General features: G+C 47.3%; 1 protein-coding gene across 5 annotated transcripts in view; it reads left to right on the top strand.

Moving 5' to 3' along the window:
* The window catches only part of LOC139548895 (stAR-related lipid transfer protein 13-like), a 131,897-nt gene that overhangs the window by 99,705 nt on the left and 7,131 nt on the right, over positions 1-25,061 (top strand). For 4 of the 5 annotated variants that reach the window (XM_071358826.1, XM_071358829.1, XM_071358828.1 and 1 more), the window contains 4 exons: positions 12,252-12,323; positions 17,355-17,436; positions 22,366-22,429; positions 23,306-24,753. In XM_071358826.1, coding sequence (XP_071214927.1) covers positions 12,252-12,323; positions 17,355-17,436; positions 22,366-22,429; positions 23,306-24,753 — 1,666 coding nt within the window. Of the gene's footprint in view, positions 1-6,721; positions 7,018-12,251; positions 12,324-17,354; positions 17,437-22,365; positions 22,430-23,305; positions 24,754-25,061 lie in introns of those variants that run through there. The other variant, XM_071358830.1, reaches the window with a different exon arrangement.

Genomic DNA, 25,061 nt, shown 5'->3' on the forward strand with positions numbered 1-25,061 from the left:
ACTCACGCCGCCAAACTTACCCTAGTAAAACTGACTATCCTACCGATCCTCGACTTCAGCGATGTCATCTACAAAATAGCTTGCAACACTCTACTCAGCAAACTGGATGCAGTCTATCACAGTGCCATCCGTTTTGTTACCAAATCACCTTATATCACCCACCACTGCGACCTGTATGCTCTAGTAGGCTGGCTCTGGCTACATATTCGATGCCAGACCCACTGGCTCCAGGTCATCTATAAGTCTATGCTAGGTAAAGCTCCGCCTTATCTCAGTTCACTGGTACGATAACAACACCCACCCGTAGCACACGTTCCAGCAGGTAGATCTCACTGATCATCCCCAAAGCCAACACTTCATTTGGCCGCCTTTCCTTCCAGTTCTCTGCTGCCAGTGACTGGAACGAATTGCAAAAATCGCTGAAGTTGGAGACTATTATTTCCCTCACCAACTTTAAACATCAGCTATCTGAGCAGCTAACCGATCGCTGCAGCTGTACATAGTCCATCTGTAAATAACCCACCCAATCTACCTACCTCATCCCCATATTGTTTTTATTTTATTTACTTTTCTGCTCTTTTGCACACCAGTATCTCTACTTGCACATCATCATTTGCTCATTTATCACTCCAGTGTTAATCTGTTAAATTGTAATTATTCACTCCTATGGCCTATTTATTGCCTACCTCCTCATGCCTTTTGCACACACTGTATATAGACTTTATTTTTTTCTACTGTGTCATTGACTTGTTTATTGTGTTATTGGCTTGTTTATTGTTTACTCCATGTGTAACTGTGTTGTTGTCTGTGTCACACTGCTTTGCTTTATCTTGGCCAGGTCGCAGTTGTAAATGAGAACTTGTTCTCAACTAGCCCACCTGGTTAAATAAAGGTGAAATAAATAAAATATATATATATTTTTTTTAAACATTCTTATTGGCAGACTCAACAGCCTTGGTTTCTCAAATGATTGCCTCGCCTGGTTTACCTACTACTTCTCTGATAGAGTTCAGTGTGTCAAATCGGAGGGCCTGTTGTCCGGACCTCTTGCAGTCTCTATGGGGGTGCAACAGGGTTCAATTCTCAGGCTGACTCTTTTCTCTGTATACATCAATGATGTTGCTCTCACTGCTGGTGATTCTCTGATCCACCTCTACGCAGACGAAACCATTCTGTATACTTCTGCCCCTTCTTTGGACACTGTGTTAACTAACCTCCAGACGAGCTTCAATGCCATACAAATCTCCTTCCGTTGCCTCCAACTGCTCTTAAATGCAAGTAAAACTAAATGCATGCTCTTCAACTGATCACTGCCCGCACCTCCCCGCCCGTCCAACATCACTACTCTGGACGGTTCTGACTTAGAATATGTGGACAACTACAAATACCTAGGTGTCTGGCTAGACTGTAAACTCTCCTTCCAGACTCACATTAAGCATCTCCAATCCAAAATTAAATCTAGAATCGGCTTCTTATTTCGCAACAAAGCATCCTTCACTCATGCTGCCAAACATACCCTCGTAAAACTGACCATCCTACCGATCCTCGACTTCGGCGATGTCATCTATAAAATAGCCTCCAACACTCTACTCAACAAATTGGATGCAGTCTATCACAGTGCCATCTGTTTTGTCACCAAAGCCCCATATTCTACCCACCACAGCGACCTGTACGCTCTCGTTGGCTGGCCATCGCTTCTTACTTGTCGCCAAACCCACTGGCTCCAGGTCATCTACAAGTCTCTGCTAGGTAAAGCCCCGCCTTATCTCAGCTCACTGGTCACCATAGCAGCACCCACCCATAGCACGCGCTCCAGCAGGTATATCTCACTGGTCACCCCCAAAGCCAATTCCTCCTTTGGCCGCCTTACCTTTCAGTTCTCAGCTGCCAATGACTGGAACGAACTGCAAAAATCACTGAAGCTGGAGACCCATATCTCCCTTACTAGCTTTAAGCACCAGCTGTCAGAGCAGCTCACAGATCACTGCACCTGTACATAGCCCATCTGTAAATAGCCCATCCAACTACCTCATCCCATACTGTATTTATTTATTTATCTTGCACCTTTGCACCCCAGTGTCTCTATTTGCACATTCATCTTCTGCACCCCTACCATTCCAGTGTCTAATTGCTATATAGTAATTACTTCGCCACCATGGCCTATTTATGGCCTTACCACCCTTATCTTACCCCATTTGCATTCACTGTATATAGATTTTTCTTTTTTCTACTGTATTATTGACTGTATGTTTGTTTATTCCATGTGTAATTCTGTGTTGTTGTATGTGTCGAACTGCTGTGCTTTATCTTGGCCAGGTCGCAGTTGTAAATGAGAACTTGTTCTCAACTAGCCTACCTGGTTAAATAAAGGTGAAATACATTTTTTATTTGTTAAATTTGATGTTCTTTTTGATGGCATAGAAGGCCCTCCTTGCCTTGTCTCTCAGATTGTTCACAGCTTTGTGGAAGTCACCTGTGGCGCTGATGTTTAGGCCGAGATATGTATAGTTTTTTGTGTGCTCTAGGGCAATGGTGTCTAGATGGAATTTGTATTAGTGGTCCTGGCACCTGGAACTTTTTTGGAACACCATTATTTGTGTCTTATTGAAATTTACTTCTGGGGACAGAAGCACCAGATCGTCACGTCCTGACCATAGAAAGCCTGTATTTTCTATGGTATAGTAGGTCAGGGTGTGACTAGGGGTGTTTAGTCTAGTTTATTATTTCTATGTAGGGTTCTAGGTTTATTTTCTATGTTGGTGTTTGTGTATTATTCCCAATTAGAGGCAGCTGGTAATCATTGTCTCTAATTGGGGATCATACTTAAGTTGCATTTTTCCCACCTGTGGGTTATGGGATATTGTTTCTGTGTAGTTGCCTGTTTAGCACTGCATTGTCATCACGGTTCGTTTGTTCTTTATTTTGATTTTGTATTTGCTTAAGTTTCATCAAAATTATGTGGAACTCAACGTACGCTGCACCTTGGTCCGATCATTACTACGAACATCGTGACACAGATCATCAGCAAACAGTAGACAATTGACTTCAGATTGTAGTAGGGTGAGGCCAGATGCTGCAGACTGTTCTAGTGCCCTTGCCAATTCCTTGATATATATGTTGAAGAGGGTGGGGCTTAAGCTGCATCCCTGTTTCACCCCCTGGCACTGTGGAAATAAATGTGTTTTTTGCCAATTTTAACTGCACATTTGTTTGTTTACATGGATTTTAAAATGTTGTATGTTTCTCCCCAACACCACTTTCCATCAATTTGTTTAGCAGGCCCTCTGGCCATTTGGTAAAAAGCCAATTTCACATTTGCTCTGTACATTGTTTTCGCTGAGGAAATTTACGAGTCTGCTGGTAATGATAATAAAGAGGATTTTCCCAAGGTTGCTGTTGACGCATATCCCACGGTAGTTATTGGGGTCAAATTTGTCTCCACTTTTGTGGATTGAGGTGATCAGTCCTTGGTTCCAAATATTGGGGAATATGCCAAAGCTGAGGATGATGTTAAAGAGTTTAAGTATAGCTAGTTGGAATTCGTGGTCTGTATATTTTATAATTTCATTTAGGATACCATCAACCCCACAGGCCTTTTTGGGTTGGAAGGTTTATATTTTGTCCTGTAGTATTCAATGTAATTGGAGAATCCAGTGGGTTCTGGTAGTCTTTAATATTTGATTTTAATATTTGTATTTGATAATGTATATGTTTTTTGCTGTTCTTTGTTATAGAGTCCAAAAAATTGAAGAAGTGGTTTATCCATACATCTCCGTTTTGGATAGATAACTCTTTGTGTTGTTTGTTTAGAGTTTTCCAATTTTCCCAGAAGTGGTTAGATTCTATGGATTCTTCAATTACATTGAGCTGATTTCTGACGTGCTGTTCCTTATTTTTCCTTAGTGTGTTTCCGTATTGTTTTAGTGATTCGCTCTCTCTCTCAAACTCTCTCTCTCTCTCTCTCTCTCACTCCCACTCTCTCTCTCTCTCTCTCTCTCACACTCCCACTCTCTCTCTCTCACCCACTCCCACTCCCACTCTCTCTCTCTCTCTCTCTCTCCCACTCTCTCTCTCTCTCTCTCACACACACTCCCACTCTCTCTCTCTCGCCTTGGGTAGATTAGGGAGTGCGTGGGAAAGAAAGGAAAGGGTGTACCTAGTCAGTTGTACAACTGAATGCCTTCAACTGAAATGTGTCTTCCGCATTTAACCCAACCCCTCTGAATCAGAGAGGTGAGGGGGGCTGCCTTAATCGACATCCACGTCTTCGGCGCCCGAGGTACAGTGGGTTAAGTGCCTTGCTCAGGGACAGAACAACATATTTTTACCTTGTCAGCTGTGGGTTCAATCCAGCAACCTTTCAGTTACTGACCGAACGCTCTAACCGCTAGGCTACCTGCCGCCCCATTCACTGCCGCCCCTATCACAACCCTCCTGGTAGAAAGTATTGAAGTATGGGCTGTGGTATGGGGTCATGAGTGGGTATTGTGTGTAGTGGTGGTGGAGAGGTATTAGGATGTAGCCCTGAGGGTGGCAAAGGACCATGATGGAGACATGGGGGATGTTAATTAAAACCTGAAACGGAAAAATAGACCCACATTGTTCCCACGACACTGGCAGAGTGACTTGGGGGCTGAGCCTGAAGCCAGCGCTTGGAAGGGGGTAGGGGGTATGGAGAGGGTAAGGTGTACCAACAGAACCTGGGGCTAGGCTATATTAATAATCCATCTACTGCCTCGCCAGCACTCTGCTAGGCCCTCACTGGACCTATTACTGTCTATTCCTGGCTCTATGTACAACTACCTACGTACAACCAGTCACTTAGGGTCTCTCCATTGAGGCTACAGACTACTATTTATAGACAATTATTTAAGCCTCAATTAGCTCTTCCTATTTTCCATGCACAATTGAACTCTGTTAGACAAGGAAATGTTAGACAGAGACAGGAGGAAATGTAGACTTGTTTCAGACATGAGACATCTGAGGTGGTGGTTGTGGTTGTCTAGAAGGGGCATATTGTTTCCTCCTGCCTGTCTGTCTGCCTCAGGCTGTTAATGTAAGCTAGTGTGATCACTGAGTAGGTGTTTCTGGTGTTATTCTAAGGTAGTGTGATCATAATTGTGTGCAGCAGTAGTCTGTTTGTGACCAGGCTGCTGTCCCTCCTGAATCCTTCCCCAGGGCAGTCAGACAGACAGCAGGGGAGTAGTGCACTAAACTATTGTTTTCACAGCTCTCGCTCACTGTCTCTATCCATTCTTTCTTTTTATTTATTTCTTTCTTTCTTTCTCATGCACTAAATAGGGAGTAGGGTATCATTTGGGATGCTTTCTGAGGATCTAAGTATGATTCATGGCTGCTGATTGTTGACGGTTTATGTCATGGTTTTATGTCATGCTTTGGTTTTCCCCACTTTAGCTGCCCACGCTTTTCCTTTCCGTCGATTTGCTGGAAAAACATCTGGATCAAGAAACTCCCCGTCCTCCCTCTCCCTCCCCTTCCCTCCTCCTCCCTTACTCCCCCCTCTAAAGCTAACTATGTCCAGCTCTCTGGCTGTGTGACAGGGAGGAGGTGGTAGTGGGGGGAGATGGAAGGAGTTCTGGGATGAGTAAAGGATTCTCAAGCCACGGATCCAAACTATACTCTTTTTTTTATGTAGCATTTGATTGTAGTGATGAGGTTTCATTGGGATTACGACTTTGGAGAGAAAAGTCCCACATTGCACACAGGCATTGGTACGCACAGCTCCTGTTGCTTGGCTCCTGGCATGATGTTCTCTGCCAAAAATGTGCTGAGAGAGATGTAGTGGGCAGAGCTGGGTAGGTGGGTACCGGGGGGTAGGGTAGGGATAGAGGAGAGGTAGGGGAGGGGTAGAGGAGAGGTAGAGGAGAGGTAGGGGAGGGATAGGGGAGGGATAGAGGGGAGGGGCAGAGGAGGGGTAGAGGAGGGTTAGGGGAGGGGTAGAGGAGGGGTAGGGTAGGGGTAGAGGTTGGGATGGGGTAGGGGAGGGGTAGAGGTTGGGTAGAGGTCGGATAGAGGAGGGGTAGAGGTTGGGTAGAGGTCGGATAGAGGAGGGGTAGAGGAGGGATAGAGGAGGGGAGTGGTAGAGGAGGGGAGTGGTAGAGGTGGGATAGAGGAGGGGTAGAGGTGGGGTAGAGGAGGGATAGAGGAGGGGAGTGGTAGAGGAGGGATAGAGGAGGGGGAGGGAAGAGGAGGGTAGAGGAGAGGTAGGGGAGGGGTAGAGGAAGGTAGAGGAGGGGTAGGGGAGGGATAGAGGAGGGGTAGGGGAGGGAAGAGGAGGGTAGAGGAGAGGTAGGGGAGGGGTAGAGGAGGGTAGAGGAGGGGTAGAGGAGGGTAGAGGAGGGGTAGGGGAGGGATAGAGGAGGGGTAGGGGAGGGAAGAGGAGGGTAGAGGAGAGGTAGGGGAGGGGTAGAGGAGGGGTAGAGGAGGGTAGAGGTAGAGGAGTGGTAGAGGAGGGATAGAGGAGGGGTAGGGGAGGGGTAGGGATAGAGGAGGGGAGTGGTACAGGAGGGGAGGGTAGAAGAGTTATATAGGAGGGGTAGAGGTGGAATTGAGAAGGGGAGGGATAGAGGAGGGGAGGGGTAGAGGAGGGATAGAGGAGGGGATGGAGGAGGGGTAGAGGAGGGGATGGAGGGGGTGGAGGAGGGGTAGAGGAGGGATAGAGGCTACAAGGAACAGCAGAAAGGGGTGGAGCTGGAGAGAGAACATAGGGTGGCCACATGGCGGTTTGAGGGTAGATGGAAAGAGAGAGAGAGAAAAAGAGAGAGAGAGAGGGAGAGAGAGAGAATGAGAAAATGAGAGGGGATTGAGAAAGAAAGAGAAACAGGGATGTTTGGATGTGAAAGGGATCAGTAGAGATCAGTATCTCTCAGCAGCAGGTCGTGGCACTTGAGAGCTGGAATCTAACGTGACTTACTGATGTGTGGGAAGAGGAGAACTAATACGTCTGTAGAACATCTGTAGAACCACATCATAATGACTGTATGATGAAGATAACCAGTGAGTAAACCACCATCGGTTTCTTACAGTCTGGTCATTACATAGTTGAGAATATTTAGGATTTTCTATTATATTGGACTAATACAGGGAGCATTTGTCTCTCAAGCATTACTCTTATTTCTTTAGAATGTAGACAAGTCTAGTGTAGTGATTGTATTTTTTTTTTTACAAGGGCATGTTTCATTAGATAATGTTGTAGAGGTGTTGATCTACACTTAACAGTATAACCAGTTAGCTTTGTTAACCGCTTGTATCATTCCGGACTCTGTCATGCATCTCTGTCATGTTGTTGGCAGCCAACCAGGCAGGCAGGGTTAGGGTAATGATTAGGGCTTGTACTAGCAGGGTCAGCTCAACCCTCTCCAAGTCTGCATCCCTATGAACCCTGGTCAAAAGTAGTGCACTATATTATTAGGGAATAGGATGACATTTGGCACACTACCAGGGAATGTTCCTCTAAAGGGAATCTTGTTGCGCAAGAAGAGGAAGGAGCATCCCCTGTAGGGATAGGTTGGTCGGCCACACACACACACCTTAGTAACACACCTACTTCTGGTGACCTTCCGGACCTTTGTCCCTCCACCGTGCTGGGTTTCATGTCATTGTGACAATGCAACATTACACTGTACACAATAACATGATTACACTGTACACGGTTTTACAGCCATGGTTGTGTAGTAACAGGCAGTTCTCGTCCTGGCTCGCTGCCAGACCTGGAATACGTCCCAATTGGCACCCTATTTCCTATATAGTGCACTACTTTTGATGGGTCCTGGTCAAAAGTAGTGCACTTACAGGCAATAGGGTGCTATTTGGGATGCAGTCCAGCCGTTTCTCCATGGAGGAAAGGAAAGGGACGTTGGAACGTCAGGAGGAACAGAATGTCTCGAGATTGTGGAATTCCCAGATCGTATTCCCTGTTCTGTTCCCAACAGTCCCACCTCCAGCTGTGGGACAAAGAATGGAGCTGGAGGCACTCTCACCATGTGGTTTAGTAGAACAATATGGACAGGCTAGTCAGAAGAGAGAGGAAGACCTGAACTCTACTGTACTCAATACAATGTCCAACTGGCAGGACAGGCTAGTCAGAAGAGAGAGGAAGACCTGAACTCTACTGTACTCAATACAATGTACAACTGGCAGGACAGGCTAGTCAGAAGAGAGAGGAAGACCTGAACTCACAGAAAGTCTTAGTTCTTTCACTTCTGTGACCTCTGATGCTGCTATCTTAAGACTAGTGACATTGACTGGAGGTTTTCCTTTTCTATCATGTGTCCTTACAACACTGCACTCAAAGACCTGTACGAAGATCGAGTTGAGCACGCTGATCCTTTGTTCCACTAAGAACTGTCTAGTTGGCCAGCTTAGTGTCAGTTATCTTTGCTGCTGGGAGATTTCTCAGGTGGACTCAACCTGTGATGTGATCCTGTTATGGAGGCCATTGGAGTGAACAGTGATCTGACGTGAATGTAGAGGTTAACCTGGACGTTGTCATCCAGGGACATTCTGTCTGCATTCCAAATGGTACCCTAAACCCTTTATAGTGCACTACTTTTGACCAGATCCATATGGGCTCATAGAGCTCTGCTCAAAAGTGTTGCACTATATAGGGAATAGGGTGACATTTGGTACACACACTCTCCCTCTGGGAACTGTTAATATTTATTCAGTTGGTGGTCTGACCTGTCGGTCTGCGGACCAAAGTCACTAGTCATTGACATGTAGACACAGCGCTGTAATAACACAGGTTAGTCACAACACAGGTGAGTCACAAAGCAGATGGTCACGGTGTTTGAGAGAGGAGTGGGGTATAGTATAGCCACAGAGCAGGGTTTGGAGAAAGGTGTGGTACAGACAGGACAGATTAAGTTACAGTGGAAGGTTATCTCTGTCACAGACAGTTCTGTATGGAGACCCAGGTGGGATGAACTGTGATAAACAACTAGTGCGTCACAGAGCGTCAGACACAGACAGGGGCGGGAACAGACATACCATGCCATGCCAGCAGCATACCACCATGCCAGCAGCATACCACCCTGCATCACACTGCTGGCTTGCTTCTGATGCTAAGCAGGGTTGGTCCTGGTCAGTCCCTGGATGGGAGACCAGATGCTGCTGGAAGTGGTGTTGGAGGGCCAGTAGGAGGCACCCTTTCCTCTCGTCTAAAAACATTTAAATATCCCAATGACCCATGGCAGTGATTGGGGACATTGCCCTGTGTAGGGTGCTGTCTTTTGGATGGGGCGTTAAACGGGTGTCCTGACTCTCTGTGGTCACTAAAGATCCCATGACACTTATCGTAAGAGTTAACCCCTGGTGTCCTGGCTAAATTCCCAATCTGGTCTTCATACTGTACCATCATGGCCACCTAATCATCCCCAGTTTACAATTGGCTGATTTATCCCCCCTCTCCCCTGTAACTATTCCCCAGGTTGATGTTGTAAATGAGAACATGTTCTCAGTCAACTTACCTGGTAAAATAAAAAAAACATGCTGTGATACCTGTTTGGAGTGGAGTGGTCCTCTGTCCTCTTTATCTACACCAGACATATTGTTGAGGTGACTGTCGATGGATATGGACGGAAGGATGTTCCCATTGTGTTGATCTACTGTGATATTAATAACACTAGCTGTGATCTAGTCAGTCTACACACCAACGTGCCTGGAGTATACTGCTTCACTGCACAATACTATTGTAGCAGCTTCACTGTGGAGTTGGGATCATATTGGAACAGGAGGACAGGTTTGGGATCTAAACAGACTTCCATATCAAATCTGGACTGCCTATGTCTGTAGTGCCAGGCCCGGGTAGTTGAGAATATTTTTGTTCATAGTAGATGGAAAATAATTGTTTTTGAATTTTAGTAGATCATCTTCTAGTAACCTATTGATTTTGTAGTGAGAGTGGTGTGTTGGCTAAGAAGTGGGAGGGGTCTGGTGTGTAAGTTGAGGAGTGATAGAGGAGTGAGAATGAGAGAGGTGACAGGAGTAAGTGAGAGTGAGAGAGGAGAGAGTGAGAGAGGAGAGGGGTCTGTTCTGTAAGTTAGACGAGAGAGGTCTGTCTGCTTCTTTTCATGTGGGCCAGGAGCTCGGAACCAGAGAGGGGATGTCACCCCTCAGGTGTCAGCAGGGTCAGGTCATGATCCCACCACAGGGGTCACCGCTTGGTGTCACCTGTAGGGGACAGGGTTAGGGTTAGGACAGGACAGCTGCTCTGTCAGGAGGCTGCCTGGACACTTACATTCAGGTTGTGTTGCAGCCCCAGTCCCTTTGATTATTGTGCTGACCACCATATGCACTACAGGACCAAAAGTATGTGGACACCTGCTCGTCCAACATCTCATTCCAAAATCATGGGCATTAATATGGAGTTGCTCCCCCATTTGCTGCTATAACAGCCTCCACTCTTTTGGGAAGGCTTTGCACTAGATGTTGGAACATTGCTGCGGGGACTTTCTTCCAATTCAGCCACATTAGTGCATAAGTGAGGTTGGGCACTGATGTTGGGAGATTAGGCCTGGCTCGCAGTCGGCGTTCCAATTCATCCCAAACATGTTTGATGGAGTCTGTGCAGGCCAGTCAAGTTCTCCCGCACCGATCTCAACAAATCATTGTGTATGGACATTGCTTTGTGCACGGGGGCATTGTCATGCTGAAACAGGAAAGGGCCTTCCCCAAACTGTTGTCACCAAGTTGGAAGCACAGAATCATTGTATGCTGTAACGTTAAGATTTCCCTTCACTGGAACTATCTGGCCTAGCCCGAACCATGAAAAACAGCCTCAGACCATTATTCCTCCTGCAACAACTGTTCTCCTGGCATACACCAAACCCAGATTAGTCCGTCGGACTGCCAGATGGTGAAGCGTGATTCATCACTCCAGAGAACGCCTTTCCACTGCTCCAGAGTCCAATAGTGGCGGGTTTTACACCACTCCAGCCAACACTTGGCATTGCTTATGGTGTTCTTAGGCTTGTGTGCAGCTGCTCGGCCATGGAAACCCATTTCCTGAAGCTCCCAATGAACAGGTCTTGTGCTGATGTTGCTTCCAGAGGCAGTTTGGAACTCAGAGTGTTGCAACTGAGGACAGACAATTTTTACACGCTACGCGCTTCAGAACTCGGCGGTCCGGTTGTGAGCTTGTGTGGCCTACCACTTTGTGGCTGAGCCGTTGTTGCTCCAATACATTTCCACTTCACAATAACAGCACTTACAGTTGACAGGGGCAGCTCTAGTAGGGCAGAAATCTGATGAACTGACTTGTTGGAAAGGAAGCATCCTATGACGGTGCCAGATGGAAAGTCACTGAGCTCTTTAGTAAGGTCATCGTTTATGGAGATTGCATGGCTGTGTGCTCCATTTTATACACCTGTCATCAACGGGTATGGCTGAAATAGCCGAACCTACTAATTTGAAGGGGTTTTGTATATACTTTTGTATAATGTATCTAGTGAACATAAGACTGTCAGTCCAGGACAGTTTGATCTGCTGGCTTTGCTTTGCTATGATATCTATATTTAGCATGATTTGTAGATTTCTTCTGTTTGAGAAGTCTAATCTTTTGTAAAACTCAGATAAAAAATACACACAACAAAAATGCAATGTTGAGACAATAAAAAGGATAGATATGACTTTAAAGGTGCAGTTCTAGAAATACATATCCCATGTCTTCCTGAGCTGATCCCTCTGCTGTCCAGCAGTGGATCCTGAATTGTATTTATTTCCCCCCTCTTTGGGCTCTGTGGTCAGGTTATAGAGCTCAAATCCAAGCTGGAAGAGTTAGAAGCTTAGAGACCAGACGTCAGATAGTCACAAGGTTTTATGTCGGTCTACCCGAGGGACCAGCTATCTATCACCTTAGTACTAGTTCAAGTTCAAGTTTTATTGTTACATACAGTACAGTGAAGTACTTAACTTACATACTATCTAACAGCTTCATGGTTTCAATCTCAACTCTGTTTCTGTTTTTTTGTTCTTCCAAGAGAACAGCCTTCCATGGTGAGTGCTGCTGGTTGCTTATAGTCATCATAAAGGCATTTGACAGGCTGTATTTATGTTGTTGTTGACAAAAAACATTTGGACAAATGGATGGATTTTCTTCCCATAATTGATAAAACATAAAAGTGAAATAGTTCATTGAAACAGTGAATACCCCTACCCACCACTCCGTGTTGGACATACTGTTTATTGTTGTTACTCTGACTGACAAGAAATGTTTTCTTGCTCTGTTTCAGAACTCGAGGCGAAGGAGGCGTGTGATTGGCTACGAGCGGCAGGATTCCCCCAATACGCTCAGCTCTTTGAAGGTAATAAACTCAATCACCCAATAATACACCAGAACAATGCAATGCTGGCATGTACACACACACACACACACACACACACACACACACACACACACACACACACACACACACACACACACACACACACACACACACACACACACACACACACACACACACACACACACACACACACACACACACACACAATAAAGTCATAATAGACCAACTATAAAACAAACGGCAGTTTTATTTTGAAACATAACATCTGTTGTGAAATGAGCTACTGTTGATTTTAGCTTTGTATAGAATGTCATTGTATGCTGTAGCATTAAGATTTCCCTTCACTGGAACTAAGGGGCCTAGCCCGAACCATTAAAAACAGCCCCAGGCCATTATTCCTCCACCAAACTTTACAGATGGAACTATTTACAGTTGGAACATTCGAGCTATTGTGCTGACGTTGCTTCCAGAGGCATTTTGGAACTCGGTAGTGAGTTATGGAACCGAGGACAGATGATTCTAACACACTACTACACGCTTCAGCACTCGGTGGTCCCGTTCTGTGAGTTTGTGTGGCCTACCACTTCGTGGCTGAGCCGTTGTTGCTCCAAGACATTTCCACTTCACAATAACAGCACTTACAGTTGACAGGGGAAGCTCTAGCAGGGCAGAAATCTGACGAACTGACTTGTTGGAAAGGATGCATCCTATGCTGGTGCCACGTTGAACGTCACTGAGCTCTTCAGTAAGGCCATTCTATTGCCAATGTTTGTTTATGGAGATTGCATGGCTGTATGCTCGATTTCATACACCTGTCAGCAATGAGTTTCTATATGAGGAGTGAATAATCTGGCACAGTCTGGCTTCCTCTTACACTGCCCAGCACTACCCAACCCAACCCTGTCCCATGTCGTGTACTGTCCATTCCTCTCCTACCCTCTCATGTCCTCCTCTCATGTCCTATCCTCTCCTCTCATGTCCTGTCCTACACTCTCATGTCCTCTCCTCTCATGTCCTCTCCTACACTCTCATGTCCTATCCTCTCATGTCCTCTCCTCTCATGTCCTCTCCTACACTCTCATGTCCTCTCCTCTCATGTCCTCTCATCTCCTCTCATGTCCTCTCCCCTCCTCTCATGTCCTCCTCTCATGTCCTCTCCCCTCCTTTCCTCTCCTCTCCTCTCATGTCTCCTCCTCTCCTCTCATGTCCTCTCCTCTTATGTCCTCTCCAATCATGTCCTCTCCAATCATGTCCTCTCCTCTCATGTCTTCTCCTCTCCTCTCATGTCCTCTCCTCTCCTCCTCTCCTCTCATGTCCTCTCCTCTTATGTCCTCTCCAATCATGTCTTCTCCTCTCCTCTTATGTCCTCTCCTCTCATGTCTTCTCCTCTCCTCTCATGTCCTCTCCCCTCCTCTCCTCTCATGTCTTCTCCTCTCTTATGTCCTCTCCTCTCATGTCCTCTCATGTCCTCTCCTCTCATGTCCTCTCCTGTCCTCTCATGTCCTCTCCTTTTATGTCCTCTCCTCTTATGTCCTCTCCTCTTCTCTTATGTCCTCTCCTCTTATGTCCTCTCTAATCATGTCCTCTCCAATCATGTCCTCTCCTCTCATGTCTTCTCCTCTCCTCTTATGTCCTCTCCTTTTATGTCCTCTCCTCTTATGTCCTCTCCTCTTATGTCCTCTCCTCTTATGTCCTCTCCAATCATGTCCTCTCCAATCATGTCCTCTCCTCTCATGTCTTCTCCTCTCCTCTTATGTCCTCTCCTCTTATGTCCTCTCCTCTTATGTCCTCTCCTTTTCTCTTATGTCCTCTCCTCTTATGTCCTCTCCTCTCATGTCCTCTCCTATCATGTCCTCCTCTCATGTCCTCTCCTCTCATGTCCTCTCCTCTCATGTCCTCTCCTCTTATGTCCTCTCCAATCATGTCTTCTCCTCTCATGTCTTCTCCTCTCCTCTTATGTCCTCTCCTCTCATGTCTTCTCCTCTCCTCTTATGTCCTCTCCTCTCATGTCCTCTCATGTCCTCTCCTCTCATGTCCTCTCTTATCATGTTCTCCTCTCATGTCCTCTCCTCTCCTCTCACGTCTTCTCCTCTCCTCTTATGTCCTCTCCTCTCATGTCCTCTCCTCTCATGTCCTATCCTCTCATATCCTCTCCTCTCCTATCTTCTCCTCTCATGTCCTCTCCTCTTATGTCCTCTCCTCTTGTCCTCTCCTCTCATGTCCTCTCCTATCATGTTCTCCTCTCATGTCCTCTCCTCTCCTCTCACGTCTTCTCCTCTCCTCTTATGTCCTCTCCTCTCATGTCCTCTCATGTCCTCTCCTCTCATGTCCTCTCCTGTCCTCTCATGTCCTCTCCTTTTATGTCCTCTCCTCTTATGTCCTCTCCTCTTCTCTTATGTCCTCTCCTCTTATGTCCTCTCTAATCATGTCCTCTCCAATCATGTCCTCTCCTCTCATGTCTTCTCCTCTCCTCTTATGTCCTCTCCTTTTATGTCCTCTCCTCTTATGTCCTCTCCTCTTATGTCCTCTCCTCTTATGTCCTCTCCAATCATGTCCTCTCCAATCATGTCCTCTCCTCTCATGTCTTCTCCTCTCCTCTTATGTCCTCTCCTCTTATGTCCTCTCCTCTTATGTCCTCTCCTTTTCTCTTATGTCCTCTCCTCTTATGTCCTCTCCTCTCATGTCCTCTCCTATCATGTCCTCCTCTCATGTCCTCTCCTCTCATGTCCTCTCCTCTCATGTCCTCTCCTCTTATGTCCTCTCCAATCATGTCTTCTCCTCTCATGTCTTCTCCTCTCCTCTTATGTCCTCTCCTCTCATGTCTTCTCCTCTCCTCTTATGTCCTCTCCTCTCATGTCCTCTCATGTCCTCTCCTCTCATGTCCTCTCTTATCATGTTCTCCTCTCATGTCCTCTCCTCTCCTCTCACGTCTTCTCCTCTCCTCTTATGTCCTCTCCTCTCATGTCCTCTCCTCTCATGTCCTCTCCTCTCATGTCCTCTCCTCTCATGTCCTCTCCTCTCATGTCCTCTCCTCTTATGTCCTCTCCTCTTGTCCTCTCCTCTCATGTCCTCTCCTATCATGTTCTCCTCTCATGTCCTCTCCTCTCCTCTCACGTCTTCTCCTCTCCTCTTATGTCCTCTCCTCTCATGTCCTCTCCTCTCCTCTTATGTCCTCTCCTCTCATGTCCTCTCCTCTCATGTCCTATCATCTCAGGTCCTCTCCCCTCCTATCCTCTCATGTCCTCTCCTCTCATGTCCTCTCATGTCCTCTCCTCTCATGTCCTCTCCTCTCCTCTCATGTCCTCTCCCCTCCTCTCCTCTCATGTCTTCTCCTCTCTTATGTCCTCTCCTCTCATGTCCTCTCATGTCCTCTCCTCTCATGTCCTCTCCTGTCCTCTCATGTCCTCTCCCCTCCTCTCATGTCCTTTCCTCTGGCAGTTTAATTTGCACAGCTGTCCTCAGGATTCTCAGGTCTACAGCTTCTTTCAACTCACTCAGGGAGGGAGGAGAGAGAAAAGTGACAGAGCGACAGGGGGGACTGCAGAAAGAGAGAAAGAGAAAGACTCAGTTGGGCTTTGGTCTGGATAGTTCCTGGCTAGAGTTACTACCCAAACATGTCCAGCACACTAAAACAAAGAGGTCATGGGAAAAAGTTTTATCATCATGGTTTAGAAGCAGCCAGCTCTCCTCACCCCTACTACCCTCTCCTCCTCACCCCCTGCTCCCCTCCTCCCTTCCTTCTCACCCCTCCTCCCCTTCTTCTTCCCAGCACCCTCGGTGCTCCAGATCTTTTGAAGTGAGAGGGTGTCATGAATCTCTTGGTGACAGGGATTGTAGCCTGTTGTAAAGGAGACACACTGAGTGTGTTTGTATGTGCGTACGTGTGGCTGCATGTGCATGGAAAGCCGCAGCTACAATCTCTCCACTGCTATCCACATTATGTCCCCCTCTATTCAGCTCCATACAGCCTGCTCAGTAAAGGAAACAATGTTTACCAAGACTGTAGTGTTTCAAATGTATTTTATTTTATCTTTATTTAACTAGGCAAGTCAGTTAAGAACAAATTCTTATTTACATTGACGGCCTACACCGACCAAACTCGGACGACTCTGGGCCAAGTGTGCGCCACCCAATCTCAGCCAGTTGTGATACAGCCTGAATTCGAACCAGGGTGTCTGTAGTGACGACTCTAGCACTGAGATGCCTAAGACCGCTGTGCCACTCAGGAGCCCAATTCATGTGAAGCTGTTGTATTGAGGTAGACACTGATGAGTAGACTTGAAGATTGAGTATAAAGTAAGTACATTTTGAAACCATTTAACAATTCCTGCCGGCTGCGGCTCCCCCGACCCAGATCTGTCTGAGTGTATTTTGATATCTGTGTTTCTCCTTATGTGACAGACCATGCTGCGTTGCTTTTCATAAAACAGTTAATGATACCACATGAATGCAGTAGGATGTAATATTGAGGGTCTGAAGTGAATCTGTGTCTGCGTCCCAAATGGCACCCTATTCCCTACATAGTGGACTATGGGCTCTGGTCAAAAGTAGTGCACTATGTAGGCAATAAGGTGCCAATTGGGACGCAGATGACGTGTTACATAGCAGGAGGCCAATACCCAGAGACAGACGTAATGCTGCTGCTACTGCTCAATGTCTCAGCGCCGTTATTTGGGCAAGCCCTGTCTCTCTTCATTACCATCTCTCTCTCTCTCTCTCTCTCTCTCTCTCTCTCTCTCTCTCTCTCTCTCTCTCTCTCTCTCTCTCTCTCTCTCTCTCTCTCTCTCTCTCTCTCTCTCTCTCTCTCTCTCTCTCTCTCTCTCTCTCTCTCTCTCTCTCTCTCTCTCTCTCTCCTGGATAGGTCTCTGGAAACAATGTGCTTTCCTTCTCATGGCTGTTCCGTTTATCTTCCTGAGTTAAAAAGTGAAGCTGGTTGGGATCTGCCATGTGTCCAGCCTGCTGCCCTATTAAGGAGCTAGATAACTACTGAGAGGAGAAATGGACTGAACTATTTAAAGTTGTATCTTTAATCTGTTTCCTCCTCCTCAGACTCTCAGTTCCCCATCGACATCTCTCCTGTGAAGAAAGACCATGACTTTCTGGACAACGACCTGGTGGAACCTCTCTGCAGGTGAGTGGATTAAACCTGGTTGGATTTTCCATACTGCTTCCATACAAATTGCAGTGTCATTTAGTTGACGTTGACTGTGTGAGTTTGTAAGCCAGTCAGTAAGGTAACGCCAGAGAGAGCTGAGTGTTTGAGCCTCAGGGAAGTGAAATGGATCTATATCGCTTAAACTGACAGAGCGATAATCACTGTGAACAACAAGCACGTCACGCATCTAGGAGTCCTTTACTAGACAGACGTCACAGAAACATCACACTAACGTTACACAGCCACCAGAAGAAAACAACAGCACAATAGATTATCCAACCTGGCAGACCAGAGGGGTATACTGCAGAGTAAGATCAATGCGTTAGCCAGCTAACTAAAATATTGGGAAATAACTTTTTATTTTATGGAAAGATAAACTTGAAATGGGAAATCTCTAATTGACTCAACAACCAAAAACACATACAGTGCATTCGGAAAGTATTCAGACCCTTTGAATTTTTCCACATTTTGTTACGTTAGTCTTATTCTAAAATTAATTGAATATATTGTTTTCTTCATCAATCTCCACACAATACCCCATAATGACAAAGCGAAAACAGGTTCAGAATATTTTGCAAATTTATAAAACATAAAAAACATAAATACCTTATTTACATAAGTATTCAGACCCTTTGCTATGAGACTCGAAATTGAGCTCAGGTGCATCCTGTTTCCATTGATGATCCTCGAGATGTTTCTACAACTTGACTGGAGTCCACCTGTGGTTAATTCAATTGATTGGACATAATTTGGAAAGGCACACACCTGTCTATATAAGGTCCCACCGTTGACAGTGCATGTCAGAGCAGACACCAAGCCATGAGGTCGAAGGAATTGTCTGTAGAGCTCCGAGACAGGATTGTGTCGAGGCACAGATCTTGGGAAGGGTACCAAAACATTATGCAGCATTGAAGGTACCCAAGAACACAGTGGCCTCCATAATTCTTAAATGGAAAAAGTTTGGAACCACCAAGAATCTTCCTAGAGCTTTCCGCCCCGCCAAACTGAGCAATCAGGGGAGAAGGGCCTTAGTTAGGGAGGTGCCCACTCTAAAGAGCTCCAGATTTCCTCTGAGGAGATGGGAAAACCTTCCAGAAGGACAACCATCTCTGCAGCACTCCACCAGTCAGGCCTTTATGGTAGAGTGGCCAGATGGAAGCCACTCCTCAGTAAAAGGCACATGACAGCACACTTGGAGTTTGCCAAAAGGCACCTAAAGGATTCAGACCATGAGAAACAAGACTCTCTGGTCTGATGAAACAAAGATTGAACTCTTTGGTCTGAATGCCAAGTGTCACGTCTGGAGGAAACTTGGCACCACCCCTACAGTGAAGCATGGTGGTGGCAGCATCATGCTGTGAGGATGTTTTTCAACGGCAGGGACAAGTAGACAAATCAGGATCAAGGGAAAGATGAACGGAGCAAAGTACAGAGAGATCCTTGATGAAAACCTGCTCCAGAGCGCTCAGGACATCAGACTGGCGCGAAGGTTCACCTTCCAAAAGGACAATGACCCAAGGCACACAGCCAAGACAACGCAGGAGTGGCTTCGGGACAAGTGTCTGAATGTCCTTGAGTGGCCCAGCCAGAGCCCGGACTTGAACCCGATCTAATTTCTCTGGAGAGACCTGAAAATAGCTGTGCAGTGATGCGCCCCATCCAATCCGACAGAGCTTGAGAGGATGGGAGAAACTCCCCAAATACTGGTGTGCCAAGCTTGTAGCGTCATACCCAAGAAGACTCAAGGCTGTAATCGCTGCCAAAGGTGCTTCAACAAAGTACTGAGTAAAGGGTCTGTATACGTATGTAAATGTGATATTTCAGTTTGTTTTTTATTATCAATTTGCAACAATTTCTAAAGACCTGTGTTTGTTTTGTCATTACAATGAAGGGTATTGTCTGTAGATTGATGAGGGAATAAAACAACTTAATCCATTTTAGAATAAGGCTGTAACTTACATTTTTGGGGGAAAAACTCAAGGGGTCTGAATACTTTCCGAATGCACTGTATATAAGTTTCACTTTCTTAATGAACCAGAAAATCAATAGTTATTGATGGTTGTTTATCTGGCTATCTCACTAATCCTGCTTTGTAGTATACCCCTCTGGGCCTATTTTTCAAACCTGCTTCCGTCTGGCAAGACTCGTAGTCAAGTTTAACCTCACCATTGTTTCCCCTCTGCTATGCCAAGACATGAACTGTCTATGATTGGGTTAACAACAGCCTTTTAGTTCCCCATGTTGCCTTATGTTGCTATGTTGCTAACTTTCTCCAGAGAGTGTCAGCAGAAAGAAGGGCTTCGTCCCAAATGGCACCCTATTCCTTATATAGTGCACTACTTTTGTCCAGGGCCGATAGGAATCTTGTCGAAATAGTGCACTATATAGGGTGCTATTTGGGATGAAGCCAAAGTAGGAGGAGGGAAAGAACTGCCTTCACAGATTAACACACTGTGACTCCAAACAACCCTTAAGCGACGAATCTACATTCCAAACTAGCCCTGCAGACAGTGCCTCCCAGCTCCCACCTCCCTGTGACTCTGTCTCCCTGTGAGTGTCACCCCCCTACACCATCCTTGACTTCTCAGCTTCTTTATGGTCACCTGGACCCAGAGGAGGCTGGCAAACATGCTGTCTGCCTGTCACCGTGTGTGGTGAGCAGAGGAACACTTCCTCCCTCCACACTGGCCATGGGGCTGAGAGGAACAGATAGATGTGTCATGCTCTCCACTGCTGTTTTCTCTGTGATCCCTGGTTATTCAGGCTCTATTATGCTCAACACTCTCTATAGGCTCTACGGGCTCCAACAGCTACTGTAAGGACTATGGGAACTAACCTAAGCTGAGTCTGAAATGGCAACCTATTCCCTATAGTGCCATACATTTGACTAGAGCTCTATGGGCCCTGGTCAAAAGAAGTGTACTATATAGGGAATAGGGTACCATTTGGGACACAGAATACTGTATCCTGTTGGCTCCAGAGCAGCAGGAGAAGGCTAGAGGCTAGCATCTTCTAACTCTACTACATCTGAAGCTCTTTACTGTCACAGAATCCACATGAACCCTGCATGGGACAATATCTGGAGTGGTAAAACGTTATGACTGTCACGCAGCGAAACTTCTGTCAAGCGCCATTTTGCTGGCGTGGGGATTGGTTAGAAATGTGTCGTCATGTTTACCTCTCGTTGTTGTTGTTGTCGTTGTTGCTTTAGGCAGGGCAGCTTGTTGGCCTGTGTGTTTCTGTGTCATTTACCTTTGCAGTCCGCCAGCCTCCCTTACTCTCTGCCAGGCTAGCTGTCCCACAGGCCTCTACTCTCCTACTCTCTGGCAGGCTAGCTGTCCCACAGGCCTCTACTCTCCTACTCTCTGGCAGGCTAGCTGTCCCACAGGCCTCTACTCTCCTACTCTCTGGCAGGCTAGCTGTCCCACAGGCCTCTACTCTCCTACTCTCTGGCAGGCTAGCTGTCCTACAGGCCTCTACTCTCCTACTCTTTGGCAGGCTAGCTGTCCCACAGGCCTCTACTCTCCTACTCTCTGGCAGGCTAGCTGTCCTACAGGCCTCTACTCTCCTACTCTCTGGCAGGCTAGCTGTCCTACAGGCCTCTACTCTCTTACTCTCTGGCAGGCTAGCTGTCCCACAGGCCTCTACTCTCCTACTCTCTTCCAGGCTAGCTGTCCCACAGGCCTCTACTATCCTACTCTCTTCCAGGCTAGCAGTCCCACAGGCCACTACTCTCCTACTCTCTGCCAGGCTAACTGTAACAAAAAGACCCCTACTCTCCTACTCTCTGGCAGGCTAGCTGTTCCACAGGCCACTGTTTTCCTACTCTCTGCCAGGCTAGCTGTCCCACAGACCCCTAGTCTCCTACTCTCTGCCAGGCTAGCTGTCCCACAGGCCCCTACTCTCTGCCAGGCTAGCTGTCCCACAGACCCCTACTCTCTGCCAGGCTAGCTGTCCCACAGGCCCCTACTCTCTGCCAGGCTAGCTGTCCCACAGGCCCCTACTCTCTGCCAGGCTAGCTGTCCCACAGGCCCCTACTCTCTGCCAGGCTAGCTGTCCCACAGACCCCTACTCTCTGCCAGGCTAGCTGTCCCACAGGCCCCTACTCTCTGCCAGGCTAGCTGTCCCACAAGCCCCTACTCTCTGCCAGGCTAGCTGTCCCACAGGCCCCTACTCTCTGCCAGGCTAGCTGTCCCACAAGCCCCTACTCTCAGACTGCATCCCAAATGGCACCCTATTCCCTGTATTGTGCAATGCCTTTGACCGTAGTGCACTATATAGGGGATAGGGTGCCATTTGGTATGTAGTCACAGCCTCCCAGGCAGTTTTACTGTTTGTAGGGTATATTGTAAATTCCCATTGTTAATTGTTACTCTAGAAACTTGTGGGTGGAATTTAATCGAAACCAACTCGAACAGTTATGTAGCCGTTTAGCCCAGAAAATACCAACAGGGACTTAGTTTTCTGTGGGTTTTTTAAATCCTTCTGGATAGAAGGAGAGAGTGACTAAGAAGGAGCAGGGACATGAAGTCTGTGTGTAGCTGGAGAAGCAGCAGAGCCTAGTCCATTAGCTGCTGATGGAGAATCTCTGTGAACCACAGCGCCTCAGCAGTCTTCACCAATTAGGTCCCTGTCAGGGAGAGAGGGGCCAGAAGCAGACGGACTGGCAGGGAGATAGAGCGAGAGAGGCCAGAGAGCATCTGTCCATTAACATTAAGTTATTAGCCACAGTTAGCAGGCATGATTAGGTTTGTGCTGCCCTGGCTGGGTAGTCGTCAGACCCACAGTCATTTAACTCCTGGACTGGAGAACTGATTGTGTCTATTCCTGGTGACTTCTCTCGGAGAGAAGGATGATCTCTGAGATTGTTATTGTTTACATCCATCTGGCTTGTTTCTCTTCCAGACGACTCAACACCTTGAACAAGTGTGCCTCCATGAAACTAGACATCAACCTTCCTAAGAAAAAGGTAAGTAGAGGTTTTAATTATTATAATATTATTCTATATTATGACCGTTATGATCCTGTTCAGTTGCACAGTGATATTGTATAACAGCTTTAGTCAATGCAAGGCTAATACGTATACCTTTCTAAGGTATTATGGTAATAAATACTGAGGATGTTGGCCAAGTAGTAGTCCTGTAACAACAAAAAACCCCTCCTCCTCTTACCCCTCTATCCTTCCATCCCTCTTTCTTTCCATCCCTCTAACCCAGATCCTGTGATATGTGAGATGTGTCCATTGTCGTATTCCCTAAAGGGTGTACTACTTTTAACCAGAGCCCTATTAGCCCTGGTCACATGTAGTTTACTATAAGGAATAGGGTGCCATTTGGGACGCACCCATCACCTCTGTTGTTTCAACTTCCTTCAGTGTGGAAGGACATTTCCGATTGGTTTATTTATGGCTGTAAAACCAGATTAGGAGGTTATATCATCATGATTATGTGATCGATGTATAGAACTGTAATGTGATTATAAGTGGACAGACACATCCTCTGGCTCCGTTGTTAACTGTCAGGAAAACGCAGATGACATTTGTCTCTCCTTCCTGGAACAGATAGAGATACAGACAGGCTGTCATGCTACACCCTCACAGATCTCACAATATCTAGATACAGCTGTCCCATCAGCTTATAACTACAACCAATCATTCGGATTGTGTCTTGTTACCATGTGTTGATAACAGTGTACTGGTAGTGCTATGTGTCTTCTCTCTTCCTGTGTGTCCACAGTGAAGACTCGGATGAGTGTGTTTATGTAACTGTTAACTGGTTTAGATTTCTACCTGACTAGGTGATCATGAGTTGATAATTGATTTTGTGTTGTCTTCCTGTGTATTCAGAGTGAAGACTCTGATGAGGAGGACCTGTTTGCCATCAGTGACAGATGGAAGTTTGAGTGGACGAGCCGCCGCTGGTCCAGACTAAAGGGGGAGGGGCGGAGTCCCAGGGAGGGGGAGGGGCGGGGCCTGCGGAACACTACCAGTAGCGAGAGTGTTCTAACTGACCTCAGCGAACCAGAGGTCTCATCTCTCCACAGTGAGAGCAGTGGGGGGAGTGGCCACCAGACTGTGAGCACAGAGGATTCAGACTGCTCTAACCGGAACTACTCCGACTCTGCAGTCATGCCTGAACCTGACTCCAACTCCCTTACCCTGCCACACCTCCCTAAGCATCTCCCGTATTACGGCTCGCTGCCCACCAAAAACGACCGCGCCGGACGGACCCGAGCCAAGGACTTCCTGCGCCGCATGGAGACGCTACGTTCCCGGGGCACGTTGGATAGGGGGCGGAGCAAGATGCTGGTTATCAGCACTCCGGTACTGCAGATGGAGCCGCAGGCCCTGAAGACGATGCGCTGTGTGGAGATCACCAATGGGGACGGGTCGGGGGCGGAGGTACCCACTGGGGGACCAATCCTAGGGCTAACACCCCAGTGCCCCTCCAGCAGCGAGGGCAGCCACTCCAGCGGCAGCACCGTCTCCTCCCCCAGTCTGAAGGAGAGGAAGCCCCACTCCCAGCGGACGGACCGGTCCGACGCCAAGCGCAGTGGCATGTATCTGGAGGACTTGGCCATGTTCTCCAGCCTGCAGCGGAACAGTGGCATGTATCTGGAGGACTTGGCCATGTTCTCCAGCCTGCAGCGGAACAGTGGCGTGGCCGAACACAACCGGCATAACGAGTTCCGCTCCTACGAGGACCTGGTGGTCCACATACCCAAAGACCACAAGCCTGGCACCTTTCCCAAGGCCCTGTCCATAGAGAGCCTCTCCCCCACCCTGGGGGCCTCCGTCCCCTGGCACAGTGGCAGCCTCAATCCCCTGGAGCCCCAGTCCAACCCCAACCCCCGACCTAACTCTAACCCCAGGGAGTTCCACCCCCGCCCGGCCACCCAGTTCTGCCCACGGGGCAGTAGGATCAGTGTGTACGACAACGTCCCTGGGTCTCATCTCTATGCCTCTACTGGAGACCTGCTGGACCTGGAGAAGGAAGACCTGTTCCCCCATCTGGATGACATCCTGCAGCACGTCAACGGCCTGCAGCAGATAGTGGACCGCTGGTCCAAGAACATGCTGCCCTCTGCAGGCCTGGATGGACAGGGGATCCAGCCTGCAGGTTTGCAGTCTTCCAGCCAGATCACGCTGGACTTTGAGGGGACGTCTGTTCTGGAGGGACAGAGCACATCCAGTGACGGGGACAGAGACGGCGTGTCCCTCATTGAGACTCACTGTACAGGACACAGAGAGAGGAGGGACTCAGGGGTGGGAGCATCACTAACCAGACCCAACCGGTAAGAATCATAGTCCTCAAATGGTTATTAACATCTCAGTGTTTAGTTCCTTGTAGAAATCATTATCCTGTCCTTATTTCCTACTGATAGTGCTAAATATTTACTCAAAACGTCCGTCTTTTAGAGTTGAAGGCTTGACATCATTGTTAAAGGTTGCATCCCAAATGGCTCTCTATTTCCTAGATAGTGCACCTTTTCCCTGCATACTTTCCCTTTAGGGATATGATCAAAAGTAGTGTCCTATATAGGGAGTAGGGTGCCATTTGGAACGTATTTTAACTGTTGTCCTCTCTCTCTCTCTCTGGCAT

The sequence above is a fragment of the Salvelinus alpinus genome, chromosome 22 (genome assembly GCF_045679555.1).
Source record: "Salvelinus alpinus chromosome 22, SLU_Salpinus.1, whole genome shotgun sequence".
Classification (NCBI taxonomy): domain Eukaryota; kingdom Metazoa; phylum Chordata; class Actinopteri; order Salmoniformes; family Salmonidae; genus Salvelinus; species Salvelinus alpinus.